The sequence below is a fragment of the Nylanderia fulva genome, unplaced genomic scaffold (assembly GCF_048542155.1).
Source record: "Nylanderia fulva isolate GAGA-0341 unplaced genomic scaffold, ASM4854215v1 Scaffold110, whole genome shotgun sequence".
Classification (NCBI taxonomy): domain Eukaryota; kingdom Metazoa; phylum Arthropoda; class Insecta; order Hymenoptera; family Formicidae; genus Nylanderia; species Nylanderia fulva.
In genome coordinates, this window is record NW_028189303.1 from 29,132 (window position 1) to 46,172 (window position 17,041).

General features: G+C 31.5%; 1 protein-coding gene across 3 annotated transcripts in view; it reads right to left on the reverse strand.

Annotated features, from left to right (window-relative positions):
• Positions 1-5,089: 5,089 nt before the first annotated feature.
• The window catches only part of Eip78C (Ecdysone-induced protein 78C), a 100,012-nt gene continuing 88,060 nt past the window's right edge, over positions 5,090-17,041 (reverse strand). For 2 of the 3 annotated variants that reach the window (XM_029310022.2, XM_029310019.2), the window contains 4 exons: positions 15,353-15,765; positions 14,095-14,412; positions 13,165-13,545; positions 5,090-11,996 (listed from right to left, as the gene is read on the reverse strand). In XM_029310022.2, coding sequence (XP_029165855.2) covers positions 13,171-13,545; positions 14,095-14,412; positions 15,353-15,765 — 1,106 coding nt within the window. In that variant the 3' untranslated portion in view covers positions 5,090-11,996; positions 13,165-13,170. The remainder of the gene's footprint in view (positions 11,997-13,164; positions 13,546-14,094; positions 14,413-15,352; positions 15,766-17,041) is intronic. The other variant, XM_029310020.2, reaches the window with a different exon arrangement.

Sequence of the window (17,041 nt, forward strand, 5' to 3'; positions counted from 1 at the left end):
TTCTGTATAAAAAAAGATATAACTAATATTATATAAATTAAAGATATATATAATACATATATATTATAAATTTTGTATTCTATCTCGAGTTATTTTCAGCGAAAATATGTTTATCTTACGGAAATGAACGATTGAATAATAAAATGCGATTATTTATGTGAAAGTAAACGGGAAGTAACTTAATTTGCATATTGCGAGTACGAATGGAGGCGTGAAGCAAACACAAGTAAATCTTTCAGTTTTAATTTTCCAACCCCATATTTATTTTGGCAATATGTGCCTTTTATATGAAAAAGTACACCTTTTTTCGATAAGAAAGACATATGTTTCGGATGAGGCTATAAGAAGGGATAATGCGTGAACGAGAAAAAGAGAAGGGAAAGAAAGTTGACAGGATGTATGCAAAAAGATCGTGATAATACAATATATTATTCAAATATATGTATGATAATGATAAACTTAATGGTAAATTGATAGATAGATAGATATAGCGAAAGAGAGATACAGAGATTCGTAATCTTTACTTTATAGATTTATAAAACTCATAACAATGAAATATATATATTCAACGCGTTATATCATTATGATATACAAGAAGCACGATACGTGTATTCATGTTATGTGTTTATGTTTATTTTTTTTTTAGTGCATGTGTGTATATATATCTTATCCTTTCTAAGTTTATCAGAGTCTTCCGATTCTCTTTCTAATTTCTGCGGAGAAGAGAGAGAGAAAGAGAGATGCCTATATCTTACATAGACACATCAAAATATTAATTTCAAAGAGTTTGAGTCGTAAAATTTTTAACAGCTAATCGTTAAACGGCTTCGATGCGTAAGTATTAATAGCAAGACAGCGTAACATTCATCGCCAACATACGCTAACGGTCATAAAATGGGTAATATTAAGAGACCCGTATCTTTTCATATTGATACAATAATCGGCAAGAACCTTCGTTAATCGCCTTAAATATATATTACACATTCTCTTCGTTTCCATTATTTTTTTCTTTTTTTTTTTCAATTTCAATATACTGAAATTTCCGAAAATTTGTAAATCACAGCTTAGTCATACGTCGAAAACGATATAACGCATTCAAGATATACGCTTTAATTTATACGTCGATTGAGGAGATCCGATGATAAATATAAATAATTTAATTTCTTATATATCTGTTTTCGAATCACACACACACACATATATATATATATATATATATATATATATATATATATATATATATATATATACATATATATCATACATCTTTCGCGGACTAGGAGAGTTTTACGCGATAATAAACGCTGTTTAACATAATAATCTTGTTGAATGCGTTTACATATATATATATATATATATATATGTGTGTGTGTGTGTGTAAGGGGGAAAAATATCGGGAGAGAGCTTTTCGGGACTTGATCCTATCCTAGGATCCTTTCCCCTTCAGTAGGCAAACACTGTCATATTCAACACTCTGTCATTGTATTTTCTCCTCTCGCTTAGATATTTTCTTTACACACGTAATATTTTAAGTGTTTTTTGCATATTTTTTTATGCCACATATAAAAATGTGTTATCAGAATTTTCTCTATCATTTTTATTTTTTATATGATAGAGAAAGAAAGAGAGAGAGAGAGAAAGAGTTGATTTTTTTAAGTAACGCTAAAAGAAAAGAGAAATATGCTTTAAAAAGGCATATAATCGCTTTTTCTTTTATTGCCGTATTACACTATCCTCTCGCAGACGAAATTTGTATTCACACCTCCATAAAGATCTTAAATCCAAACATCGATGCAGCCTTAAAAGGTATATATATATATATATATATATATATGTGTGTGTGTGTGTGTGTGTGTGTGTGTGTGTGTGTGTGTGTATATATATATATATGTAGAATCGCCATCGATATATCGCAATCAAAAAGCTTAATTTTAAATTGCCTTAAACACATATTTAAAAAAATATGCCTTACATATAATCTCTATTTTTTTAAATGTGCGTTTAAGACGTTTTTTGATAAGTAAGCTGTTCAGTGTTTTTTTTTGTTTTTTATTTCGTAGAACGTCTTCGCGCTTCCCTCTCGTTCTCTATTGAATTATTACGCATTAGTGATTAGTCTTATAATTGGCACTCGCGTATTTGTAAATAATCGAACAATTTGATAACAAGAGGATCCAAAATTCCTCGTGATTTCAATCATAAACAATTTAGATAACAAAGGAATAAAGCAGGATGATGATTAAAAAAATGAGGGATCCTATACGTAAATGCGTAGTCATTTAATATATTACTTGGAGAACTGACGAATATTTTACTTTTTCGCTATGTTTTTACGTTACATTATAATGCTGTATATTATAACAAAAATTAATAACGGGCAATCCTAGAGAGGAGAGAAAAATTTTAATTTATTAGTATAATATAAATCAACGAATTTTTAAAAAATTTTATATAATACGCATCGTTCTAGGATTTTTCTGATACAGAAAAAGAGTCCACATTTTTAATACATCCAATGATGAAATTACACCGCAAATATATCAGTATTTTTATAAAATGTTACTATATAGTATATATAAGTGCGATATTTTTTAGTCAAAATTGTATCGCGACACAGTGATAATTCGGTGGATTTCTAACAAAAATTGTAAAACACCTAATGATATGCCGTAATTTTTTATCAATAAATAATTTACAATTGTACAGAGGGGTTCAAATATATGTCGCCGAACTTTAAAAATAGATTCTACTACAAAAGAATAATTAAAGATTTTGTACATATTTTTCATCATATAGAATATTTAATAGTTTTAAATTGAATTTTACAGTAATATACATTAAACATTAAAAACTATTTTTTCATCACAGAAAACCATGTCGTGCTATTTTAAAAAATAACACAGTTTTGTTCTTGTAAATAACCTTTTTTGAAGCAGTGCTTATAAAATTTGTATTTTATAATTCTTAAAATTGAAATCAAAGGATCCTATGAAAGGATTTTTCTTTTTAAATTATTTTTCTAAAAGTTTTATCAGAATTTTTATTCCTTTTTTAAATTCGATAATAAATTATTTTTCAATGTTTTCCTTTACTATTGATAGAACTTACAAAAATATCTAAAAATTTTTTCAAATTTATCTAATACTTTAAAATTTAAAATGAAGTACATAAATCAGACGCCACAAATCTAGAAGTTTATTATTGTAATGTCTTAAAAACAAGTTAATTTGTATATTTATATTTATATGGATATATTTATATTTATATTTTTATTTATATTTTTATTTTTTCCAATATAATTTTTGATTGGATGACAATAGTTTATTGTTCGATCCATTTTTTCCTGCTATATATCTATATATAAATGCATATACAATCGAGCGACATAAATTTAAATTACTCTGTATCTTCTCTATGAACTGAAAAAATAAAAAATCTTATTCTTTTCTTTTCTTTCTGGAATATCGCTGGAGTGACGCGATTATTATGATTGTCGACGAAAATCGAGCATTTAATAATCACATGCTTTATGAAAATGGACGAAATATGGAGAGGATTGCATATTATGCCTTCAAATAGTCTAATAGAAGAATATGTATGTATGTGATATGCGTGTTATGTGCGTATGAATATGCGTTCTTTATATATACAGGGTGTTCCAAAACTATATGGGGCCTTCCTTGCTTTCCTCTACGAAACTTCCAACTAACAATTTAACAATTTAAAATATAAAATCTCAAATTAACACAAATTAAAAATTTAACTAATAGATGAGAAGAATTTAATTCTTTGTTATAATTTTGGATAAAAATTTTATGACAATTGTTAGATTAAATCAAGTTAGGCTAGATTAGGTGTTGTAATTTTTTTCTCAAATTGGTGTTGTAAGAAAACTTTTGGGAAGTGTGCGATTTTTGCGACACCCTGTATACAAATGTACACGTGTAGCCCTTACGTGTGGCACACATCCGTGTTTAAAGATTAACAAATAAATACAGATATATATAGATACATGCACGTCGGGCTGTGTGTATGTGTGTCCAAGCCGACGCGCCATAAATCTAGACCCGCATTTGTATTTCACATTTGGTCTTCCAAATGTACAGTCTCACAAATCTCTCACACAAACAATAATATATAATATAATTCTTGTTGGACAAAAACCGAAATGCCTCGTCGCGACGGTCGCTTTTAGCGCTAAATGCAAAATATAAATGCGAGTCATAACAAATCGGTAGATCGTCTTATAAAATAATTAAATGAAAACATTTGTACTTTAGCAGTATAGAGCAGTCATTTTTTTGTCGTAATTATTTACTCTTAATATAATCGTTATCTTTTCCTTTATATTATATTTTATACATATAATATATGTAATATATATATATATATATATATATATATATATATATATACTTTTTTTCTTTAAGAATAATTCCCGCTTCCCTTAGCACGCCGATCATTCATCATCCTTGTCGTCGCCCACATCGTCATCTTTGTAACTATAGTATACACTTTTTTCAATCAATTGCGAATGCTACATGTTGGACTTTGAAAAATATTTTAACGCAAGACAAAATTAAAGACTTCAAAATTAATGAGATAAACAATTTTTTTTTAGTTGCGAGCTAATAGTCTCAATCAAAAAGTATTTCTCGCGAATTGATCTTCAAATACGCAGAAAATAATGATATCTCTTATCTCTGATAAAATTTCAAGTAAACTATATTTTAGTGCAATTTTGAAGCTTAATTAATTAAACAAAAATTTTTTAATTTTGAATTTTTCTTTTGTCAGATTTAAAACATTGCATGATGAGTAAAACATTTTGTTTTTATGTATGTATATACAGTGTAAAACATAAATAGAAAAAATATTTATTACATCTCTGCTTTTTGTAATTTCTGTTATATATAAATTTAAATTTAAAAAAATTTTATAAAGTGTTAATATATTATATATATATATATTTATATATGTTTTTTAATAAATTTTTTTATTAGTAATATTAATTTTAAAGAAAGTAAAACATTTTAAAATGTTTAATGAATAAATATTAAATATTTTAAATTCAAGATAGAGAAAGAGAGAGAGAGAGAGAGAGAGAGAGAGAGAGAGAGAAAGCATATTTACTATTTATACGTTGACCACTGTTTACATATATTTCAAATGCTTGATTAAAAAATCTCTGAGTTGAAGTTTAACAACAATATGTCAAATATTCGAGTAATCAATTTTTTCTAATTTATAATATAAATTAACGGAATTCCGAATATAAATGCATATCACGCAGATATCAAATAAAATCCTTTTGAACGATTTGTATTGTAGCTTTTATTTTCAAACAATGCTCGCAGTTTTCTTTTAAACATATGTACGATAGATGTAAATCTACGCAAATGTTCGATATAATAAAATATTATTTTCTTGAATGGATTTAAAATCAATCTTTTCTTGACACGAAAACAATGTAGCCATGCATTAAATAAATTTTAATTAAGAGAATCTTCATATAACTTCTCGTAAATTAAATTAATTTCAATTTTGAATTTAAATTAAATCATGATAAATAAACGTTAATTAATTTAAAAAAAATTATAATTAATTTTAGGTGAAGAATCTCAATTTAAAAAAAGTATATCTACCGACATTTAACATTATAGATATTCAGAAATTTTAAAAGAAACAAGATAGAATTTCTATAATATTAACTGATTGAATTCGCAAAAACTGAACATTTCACATATTGATAAAGAAATTTCATTGCACAAATTTGAAATCATTCCGTACAGTTTATGCTGCTTTTAATGCGTTAATCGAGAAGAGAATGAGTATACATAATGTGCGCGCGCGTATCTAGAAATCAATATCAAACACAGAAGGGCAATTATTATATAACCTTAGCAACTGTATGGGCGGAATTCATAGAAGTATTTCGAAAACCATCTGGATTATCTTACTTTTCTAACTTTCTTGCCTTTCTTTTTACATTCGCTTGACTTAAATAGCACCTCCGACGATATAACGTTGATATAAATTATAATTAGTGTAATAAGTACAATCAAATATAATAATAATAATAATAATAACATATCTATATCAATAAGAATTACTATAATCATAATAAAAATGAGCATAATAATGATAGCAGCAATAACGATAATAAACATATCGGTGATAATGATAGTAGCGATAAGGAGGGACAGCAATAATAATCAGATTTTAACCACATAATAATGTAATCGTAACGATAGTGATTATGAATAACGTAACGAAAAGACTCTGATATATAAATACAAAAATTCAGATGGAAAACGGACTAATAAAATAGGTCATTACTGCGATTTTGATGAGATTCAAAATGTATGAATTTTTCTTTTTATAATTTTTTTGTCAATTGGTTTATTAAAGATGGTCCAAAGGAAGAATCGCAATGTTCAAGTCAATTAAAGACAATTTTGGGATATAAGTTTGCTACTTTCTGTGCCTTAATCCTTATTAATCCGTTTCCTATCTGTACATTGATTATGCCAACGATTTTTATAAGTATGTACAGTTATTATAGCACCATGATCGAAATTTCTCGAAACTTAAAAGAGACAAAGCAAAAGATCTTAAATTAAAGTCAGAAAGTCGAGGAAAAAGTTGAAGGGCAAAAGGACTGAAAGATAAACCTTGTTTAAGTCCAAATATGAAAAGGAAAAAAAAGAAAATTGGAAATAGGAGAAGGAAAGAAGACCAGATTATTTCTTTTAATCCGTGTAACATCTTCAAAGAAAATAGAGAAATTGAAAAGACGTTTCAATACAAAACCTCGATAGTGGCCGAAGAATCTGTAAAAGCCAGATATTGATACGTATATATATATTTATATACATATATAATATATAATTATTTCTTTATTAATGATTCCTTTCCTCTCTTTCGGAAATATTCTACAACTTTGGATTGTTAATCGTCAAAAAAATCCCCAAAGTTAAATGTCACTTTGGACAGCCAATTGAAGGTTATCTTCAAATAATGTTAATCTTCAATTAGTAATTAACTTTAAAAATAACAGTAGTTAGGCATAGGATGAGTGTTATAACACTTAAATTTGAGTGTACATTAAATGTTGATCATAAAATTTTGATGTAATCTTTAATCATGATAAGTGTAGGTTAGGGATTAATCTTTAATGATGATCAACACTTAAATTTGAGTGTATTTTTCTGTAAGTGCTGCTTATATTAGTAGCAAATTGATAAAGATATTTACGCATCAATATCTAATTCTTATTGATTCTCTGATCCTTATTGATGATGCTCTTCCTACTATCAAATTGCAAAACGCAATAACTCAATTACTATTTTATCATGATTTCCTTTTATCATCGGCTAATCATCGCATATTTTACGCTACAAAAATTCGAAAGATTAGAAAATGACTGAAATCGAAATAAAATGATCTTTCAGGACAGGCCCCAAAAGAGGAACATCATCAATTCACGCGCGAACGATCGGCAAGAACACAGAGGAACACTTTCGGCGCTGTTGAAGGATGACAAAGGACGATTAATCGGCGCCATTGCTAAGAGATATAGATGAATAGAAAGAGAATTACCTTTTTATCATATAATAATATAATATTGCTAATATTATTACTATGATGTATTTGGCCGTTTAATTTTATATTATATATATATATATATATATATATATATATATATATATAGCAACGCTCGCATGAACATTTCTTCGATCGTTACCACCTCGTTAAATAATTTTCGTGGGACTAGAAATTTTGAAAAATACAATCATATTAATGAGAGAAAATTGGCAATCCTGCGAAAAAGAGATTGCAATTATTTCTATATATTTATATATATAATATGTATTTAATCTTCTATCGTTTATTTTTTCACATATTCTTATATGTCTCTCATCACTATATATGATTCTCATTTGCACTGACACAATGATGTAAAAAAAGCTAATGCTTAAGAAAGCGCTTGGCTCTTTTTCTTTTTTCCTTCCTTTTATTTCTTTTTCTTTTTGTCACTGAAACCCTTGATATTGGAAAATTATGCTACTGAAATTTATTTCCTACAACTTTTTTCCAATTTTAACACAGCCGACACCAATGATATCGATCTCTTCACCAGATTTTATCTGGATATATTTTTCCGAAATTTTATCTCTAAAATCTGGTAACTTTAATCAATATTTTCCTTGCTCCGCGACAATTGAATAGAAAGCGGAAACAATGATATATAACGATCAATAAGCGCCAAGTCACGCACGCTCGATTTACACACTGGATCACGAAAGAGCTTCCATTGCCGATTACGATGATTAGAATAAAAAAGCGAGAGAACACTACCACATGATTGTTGCCTTCTAATCGCCGATATATTCTACTTTGCGATTTGCTCGACATTAATTAATTAATAGCTACTTTTTTTGCAATATAGTTTCAATAATGTTCCTTTGCAATATACATATATATATTTCTCCTCTATATATATATTTGTATATATTTTCATATTATATTAAACGATGATATCCTCTTTTTCTAATATATTAATTAAGTATGATATGTTTATTCACAACTTGATGTGAGCGCTTAGAAAGAGAGAGAAAGAGCGAGAAAAAGAGATAGAATGACGAAGATTGAAATTTTTTCTTCCTTCCTCTAATATCGCAAAACCAGCATCTCCGATTCTCCTTTCGGTTCGAGTGACAGCGATAATAAATTGGATCACATTATTACTTTAAGTACATTCGGTATATAGATAAAACAGTAATACCTAATATTAGGATGCTTTCCAGCAATAAAACACAATCATACACTGCGTGGCACAGTGTTACATCTGTGTCGACCTGTTGCTGGAACATAACTTATTATTAGCTCCTTTATTTCATCATCAGAGTGCAAGGCAGTCGCTTTATTATATAGCTTCTTTAAAATTATAAAATTTGTTGAGTTTTTTCAGGTTTTTTTTTTAATTTATCCTATACAGTTATACACCGTATGATACAGTATTACACAATATCGACTTGTAGCTAAAACGCTATTTAGCTTTTTTACTTCACTAAGATACAGAGAAAACAGAGCAGTTTACATACTTCTTCAAAGTTTTAAGCTTTTTAAAGTTTTTTTATTCAAATTTTTATCTCCTTCGGAATACCATAAAAAAGTGTACCAAAGGTACCAAAAAGATACCAAAAATATCAAAAGCATTAAAGGTACCAAAAGTACCAAAGATACCAAATATACCAATTGTAAAAATGTTGATGTCTATAGTGACAAAAGTACGACACAATCGAATACAACATTTTAGCTGTGTACGATTGTGTCGACTTGGGTTGTAATTAAAAAATACTGTGCTAAACAATGTCACCTGTGTATGTTGCTAGAAAGCACCCATAATGAACTTCGTTTTTCTCTCTTATCCCATGTTTCACAAATGAGTATTTCGATGCACTCGCGCGCGCACGCGCATACACATGCACACAAACACACGCTCACAAGTATATTCATTCACGCATTGCGATTATATATCGTTATGCATTATACGCTAGTCATTGTCAGAGAGTTTATTAGTGTCTAAAGTTCAAAGAGTCAGTCCGCGTTCGCTTCTGGATCGTTTCGCGCGGAAGCGACTCAGATATAGAGCTTTTCTGGACGTTGCATGTGCACCGCGGGTATATATTATGTACACATCTGTGCCGTTTATGTGATGTAGTTGTACGCATATTTTTTTTTCTTTTCGTCAATATGTTTGTATATAGATTTTTTCACACGCATATGTGTGTGTATAAGTATCGGCTCATCGCGTTACCGTTCTTTATTTTGTTCTCTCTCGATTTGTTGCAGCTCACACAGATTTACGATTCGCCCTGCCGATGAGCGTAAATTATTTCGCACGATTAATTGAGGAACTTTAATAATCCACGAATCGCCGATTGTGCGTTCCGGTTTTTTTTCTCGCGCGCCTCCGTCCGGAACGATTTCCTGAAGCGCTACGCGAAGATATATGTATATATATAATATATATACATATAAAAGATATATACATACATACATATATGTATGTATATATATATATGTATATATCGAGATATATAATTTACTATTTCTACTTGTCGAGTAATAAAAATAGAGATTGCATAGATTGAGATTCGTAGCGAATGCATCTATATAAGGAGATACATCTTATAAAGATATCCTCTCGAGCCTTACATGAAATTTGTATATATGCCTCTCCTCTCTCGCGTCTGTACGATTTCATAAATTACACGTATAATAAATACATGTTAGGTTGCTTAGGTTCGTTCCACAATATATCGTATGTCGCAGTCGGATATCGGAATTTCTTTTTCGAAAACGAATTCTCCTCATTAGACAATCGGCTCTGTTCCGTCATCCAACTACGACATATATGACATATTGTAGAATGAACTTCAGTATGCACATGTATTTTGTTTATGTTTACGTGGCTGTACAGTCACTCATCGTACTTTCGGCGATATTTAAATATCAAGGCTCGAAATCGGTAAGTTCGGCATTTAGAGACACACTTAGAAAAAATATATTTCGATATGTATAATATTTAATTTTAGAAGATAAAAATATACAAAAAAAATTATAAAATTTAAAATTAAAATATAATTCTCTTAAAAAATGTGTAATAATAATTACATTATTATTACGTATGATTATTAAACATAAAATAATTATAAAACATGTAACAAAGAGATAAAAGCGTATATATGAGATGTGTTTTAAAATCGATCTCTGTATTATATATGTATATCTGTAACATTGAAATATTACTCTCACCGATTTCGATTCCTGCAAGAGACACGAGAACGTATTCGGCAATGCTTAATACAGAGGGGGAACACTTCGTATAATCTTATAATTTCTGATATGTCCGTTGAGTTGGTGTTGCTGTTGCTGTGATGCTATCTGTATATCATCTGGCCGATTTCCGTTCTAGTAAAATAAGCCGCTCGAATGAGTGCTGCACATTGTGTATATTTAAAATTCATAAACTTTAGACATGTAGCCTACTCGCAAGAAAAACAGGACAGTAAAATTTTTCGAGCATGAACAGACGTGACCTCATGACTCGATTTATGCGTTTGTGCTTGCTTGTCCATTTTATGTCGTCGCGATGGAATAAAATTTAACCACCCGTTACATGACGCGGTGCGAAATAAGATGCCTCTCTTCGTCGATTGAGTATTTTATTTAAGTACACACTCGTCCGGAAACACGCGTGTTCTGTATATGTGTGGTATTGCCTGGCGAATAGTACAAAGCCGTTTCCGTTGAAAGTTTGAGCAAATTGCGCCTGCGAACCTGCTTCCATCCTTACTTGCACGAAAACTTCTCGATAGCTCCGTCCTATTGCTTGCGCGGCTTTTGAAGATATAACCTCTTTTCTGCCCTCTTCCGATTATCTTCTGTCATTGTTTGAGCGATCGAAATATCCTGGAAGTAAATTAGCGGGAATATCTCAAAGGATCGCCGTCGGAAATTCACTATTTGGACTCGCTTTAATTTTAATCAACAATCTCGTGTTTATATATATATTTTTTTCTTTATTTTTCTTAATTTTCTAACACGGCGAGCTTTTTGTGAATTTTTTGCAACCGAAGATTTCTCTTTAGTTCTCATTTCTCTTCGAGCAACTAAAATGTGTCGACTCTTTTCTCTTTAATTTGCTAGTATTTTTTGCTACAGACAATATCTTCATTCCTCATTCGTAAGAGATATGATCTCATTTCTCATTGGGATGACATTCATTCAGATCATCATCTTTATATTCATCGAGATTTATTCCTTCGGATTCTTGTTGTGATCGTATTTCGCTGTCTATGAATCAAAACGAATGATTCTCTAGATATTCCGAGCAGTCTCGATAAGTGCTTGGGCAACTTGGTCTCTTGCCAGTACTGAGAGGTATCGGTACCACTGATCTCGAATTATCTCGTTACACCTTATGTCTGTCAAAGAGACAGAAACAAGGCACGAATCATTAAAAGTAGTACATAAGTTTACTATTCTAGATTTACTGTTTCAATGTATTCAAAAAAATTACTATAAACAGGGTGTAACTATAAACAAAAGTATACAAAGAACACAATCAGGTGCAGGACAACAAACTAAATCGAAAAGTCCTGAGCCATTTTTTAAACTGAGCTTTATTTTTGACACTATAAGTTGTTAAAGTTTGCCAATTGCGCGTGACTACAACAGAAACAGCGCCGCCTTAATAAGCGTACTAACAAGTAAACCTACGGAAGTGTCACTCAGCGATTTTAATGAAACTTTGACACATTTGTAGAAACTATGAAAAATATTCGATACGTATTTTTTTTTTATCGGCCAAGATTCGCTCTGAAGGGTTGAAACCCTTGAAGGAAAATTGTATGCATGTAATTGCTGATATTCATAGTGCAGCTTACCTTGGTGACATTGTTTCTGCGTAAAATTTCGAAAATTTTACCTCAGAATTGTGATTAGCGATATCAAAAACCTTGAGAAACACCGAAATTTAAATTAATATTTTTTACAATATTTTCATATCCTACAAGCCTTGTAATCACAATTCTGAGGTGAAATTTTCGAAATTTTACTTAGGAACAATGTTACCAACGTATATAAATATCAGCAGTTACATTCATGCATAAAACTTTCCTTCAAGGGTTCCAACCCTTCAGAGCAAACCTTGGCTAATAAAAAAAATACGTATCAAATATTTTTCATAGTTCTACAAATGTGCCAAGTTTCATTAAAATCGGTGAGTAAAATCGCTGTTTTTCGTTGTAGCCACGCGCTAATTGGCAAACTTTAACAATTTATAGCGTCAAAAATAAAGCTCAGATTAAGAAATGAACTTTTCGATTTAGTTTGTTGTCCTGCACCTAATGGTGTGCTCCGTATACCTTTGTTTAGTTACACCCTGTATACATAAATTTAGATAAAAGTTTACTCATATTTTTTGTACTGTAAATAATATTTCATAATCACACCCTATTGTAACATACAAGTAACGAAAAGATAATTATTTAACAAATTAATTTAATAAAAAGAGGTATATCAAAAAGGGTATGAAAAAGAGGAAAAACTCATTTGATCAAAGATCATTGCAAGTTCTATGATAATTTTTACCTCTCTTCATTGCAAGTCCTCCTCGCACTTGGGAATGTCGAATATCTCGGCGAACAGCGGCGGTAACTTGAGCTTCGTCCAGTTTCTGCGGAACCAATCGAGAAGACTGGCATGCCTGGCCCCGAGCGCTCGTAGCTCGGGTATCCTCTGCGAAATGCTGGTGACCGAGCTGCCGGAACTCTCACCGGAAGGTGGCCGAGTCGCTTGCACCCTCAAAGCTTCCAGCACACGATCTTGCAGCCTCTGCACTGCCTTGACGTCATTCAATCCCGATCGCTCGCTCAGCAGCACCGCCGCCGAGAAGAGTCCCAACTCGGTGTCCGTCAGTTGGTGGACGTTCAGCGACGACGTGACTTGCATTAATGCAGACACGAAATCGGGCTGTCGATCGTCAAAATAGAATAAAGGGAATTAGGACAATAGCAAACACAAGCCGATTTCTGAGACAAATTTTATAATTATTGAAAACTACTATATGTACTGAGAATATCGCAAAAACATTTCCAAACAACATCACGTCTAAAAACGGGACATAAGACGTCTTAAAGCTAACTTATTGATGTCTTAAAGACATATTTTAATATTTTAATATTTTAATGTCTAAAAGACATCTTAATGACTCCTTTAAGACGTCTTATGTCCCGATTTTAGACGTTTTCTTGTCTAGATGCTTGAAGTTGTATTGGTCTAAACATTCTAAGATATTCACGCAATAAGTTACGTTATTAAATGTTCTCTTAAGGTGATCATAAAACAGTGTTAAATCCTTTTCCACAATTAAAGTATAGACATTAACAAACAGGGGAGTTTAAAAAATTTTTCAATCTGTATAGCTAATAAAAAAATTCATGGTCGAATCCAGCTTCGCGCTGTTATTGATAAACAGAACTCAGAATCACCTTAAGAGGAAAAAGAAGTTTCGAATCTTACCTCGTACATCAACTCCAATTGCTGCCGGGTGAAGTAGGTGCCATCCTCGAAGGTCATCGAATTATCGGTTGTCATCTTGGAGATATGGCAGAGCCACACTTCGAAGAAGCCAACTTTGATCAGGATTAGCTGGTCATCCTGCGAAAGCTCGCAAAATCCTGGCATTCGTTTCGCAAATTCCACCACCCTCTGCACCGATGGGGTCACTCTAGTGGCGAATTGCTGCCACAGCCAGATTCTCTGCGACTCGACTGTCTCTGCGGTCGAGGAGGCCGCTTCTGGGTCCTCTGGGCTGGTGGGCTGCGAAGAATTACTCGCCTAATCAGCAAGATTACAAACAGACCTGCGAGATTTTCTGCCATTTTCAGCGGGGAAGTTTTTGCGCTAATGAATTATCAGTAATTAAACTATTTCATAGATATTAAAGAAATAATAAAGCATATTCTATAACTTTTCCACTCTTTTTCATTCAATTCGAAAAATTTCGCAAATAATAAAATATAGTATTTTTCTCATATTTTAATATTTAATGACTTGTAGAAATACAATTCTCTTATAATTTAGATAATGGCCTAGTTTACACCAATATACTTTGATACGCGTATTAAGTACTACTAACCAATCATAGTTATTCTATTCTTTAGAAGAATGGCTGTAATTCGTCAGTATGACATTTGATACGTATATCAAATAATTGGTGTAAACTAGACCAATAGCGATGGCATTAAGTATCTTAGTAGGTTCGAATTTGTTTGCATGGTTTCAAATTCTCTATGATTACTTCGAATAAAACTAATACTTTAAAGTAAATTCGAACCTAGATCAAATATGTTCGAATCTTTTATTAGAAATTTTAATTGTGTCAAGTATCTTAAATAGATTTATTGAAGTACAGAGTATTACAATACTTAATACAACATTAAAGGATTCTTTCCAATAAAAAATACCATTAAATACTATTATAAATAGTAAGTATTATTAAGTACTTAATATACTTAATAGTACTTATAAGTACTATTCTTAACTAAATCGCACTCAAACTAAAACTCGAATATAATTGATCTAGATTTGATCACTTCACAAGTATAAGAAAAAATATTTTTTATGAATGTTATTTGAATCCTCCAAAAAATGAAACTTAATTATTGAATTTGACTTAGATTTTTAAGTACATATTGAACTTGATCCCATCCATAATCAATGTTTTCTAGATGATTGCAATAGATTAATCTTAATTATTTTTTCTATTATGACTCACCGGTATTATCATGGGTTTTCTCGTGAGGCCTCTGGTGGACTCTTCCGTAAAGCCGCAGTGAGCATGATGCGCTTGCGATACCTGATGAATTACATCGTACACGGCCAACTGTTTCACATCAGCGTCCGATTGATCAGCCTCGACCACCGCGGCAGGCGGCACCCGGGAGATCGCATTCTGACTCTGGGTATTGTTGTTGTTATTGTTGTTATTGTTATTGTTGTTGTTGTTGTTGTTGTTGTTTTTGTTGTTCGCATTGTTGTTGCCGGTGTCGGGCGTGGTCAGTTGCTGCATTTCCATGGCCGCCATCGTTGTCGTCGTCGTTGTCGTCGTCGTCGTCGTCATCGTCGTCGCCATCGTGTCCTCGAGGCCGCGTTCCCTGGAGCGTTTTGGCACCCTGCCGTATCTCACAGCTGCAAAGGAGACACACGCATGACAATTTTTTACATCTTGAGATTTATCCACATGTACAATATTATTGTAAGGATAAAAAAGCATTAGGACTCTACCCGGACTTGATCCTAGGACCTTCCTCTCATTAGACAACCACTCTGCCATTGAGCTATTCAGTTCATCCTCATAATTGTCATAATCTTCAAGTATTGATGAATCTTTCAGCTGCGATCGAAATGAAGATCTTTGGCGAATCGTGCTTTAGGAATATAAATAAGACAATGGATTTTGGTTACGCAAGACTGTCAAAATTTTGAAATTTTTCTGAAAGCTGTATTTTAAGACTTCAAACGACAGATACTCTGTTGCGTGGATTATAATTGGCAAAGTGTAAGTCGCGAGTCCACGAGAGTTCGTTATAATTTTGTCTGCGACATGTGACACGATAATAAGCAGTAGTGTTGTATACGTAAAACACGTAGTGTCGCACCAGGCACCAGTATCTCTGGAGGACTCTGGTATTTAATTATGTACACGCCTGCCCTTTGGTTTATTTTGCTCTCTCTCGTCATGGACGGCAAGTAGATTTTGCATCACTGACGATTAGAACCGCGACCTAGGATCCTGTTTGAATTTCTAACGGTGCCGTTGATTCTCGCAAGCTCGACACACAAAGTGCAAGGAATCAAAGCCGACTGGTTGGACGCATCATACTTGGCATATATGAACATAACTAGTGAATTATCACCATAATCCCGTGAATATTTTCTGATTCTTGACACAAATTTCTGCTTTTTCTCTATATAATTGCACCAAAAAATTGTATTCTTAAAGTAAGAGAGAACTATACTACAAAATCTCTCTTTTTAGATATTCTGTGTTTCTAGAACATCTAAAATTAAAAATATATTCTTCGTTAATAACAAACAATCGTATTTTTTATATAATATTGTAATTTATAGCGCAGTACAGAGTTTGTCACTAAATGCTCTTTTTTTAGTTTATTAGAAAAATAGATGAAGTTAATAAATAGAGTAATAATCTAATTTAATTATCTAATTTAATTAATTCATGACAGGTTACAGTTTACGGTCGAACGAGAGAGGAATCCTTGCTTAAATTTTCTTGATCTATTTATCATAGTTTTAAATAATACTATTTACATAGACTGGTATCAAAAAGAAACTTTTTCTGGCAGGGTTTTGTCATATTTTTCCAATCACCTCCTTTGCCACAAAATTGCGATAATTTATAATTTAACAGATAGGTGTTTGTTATTATCACATCCACAATTTT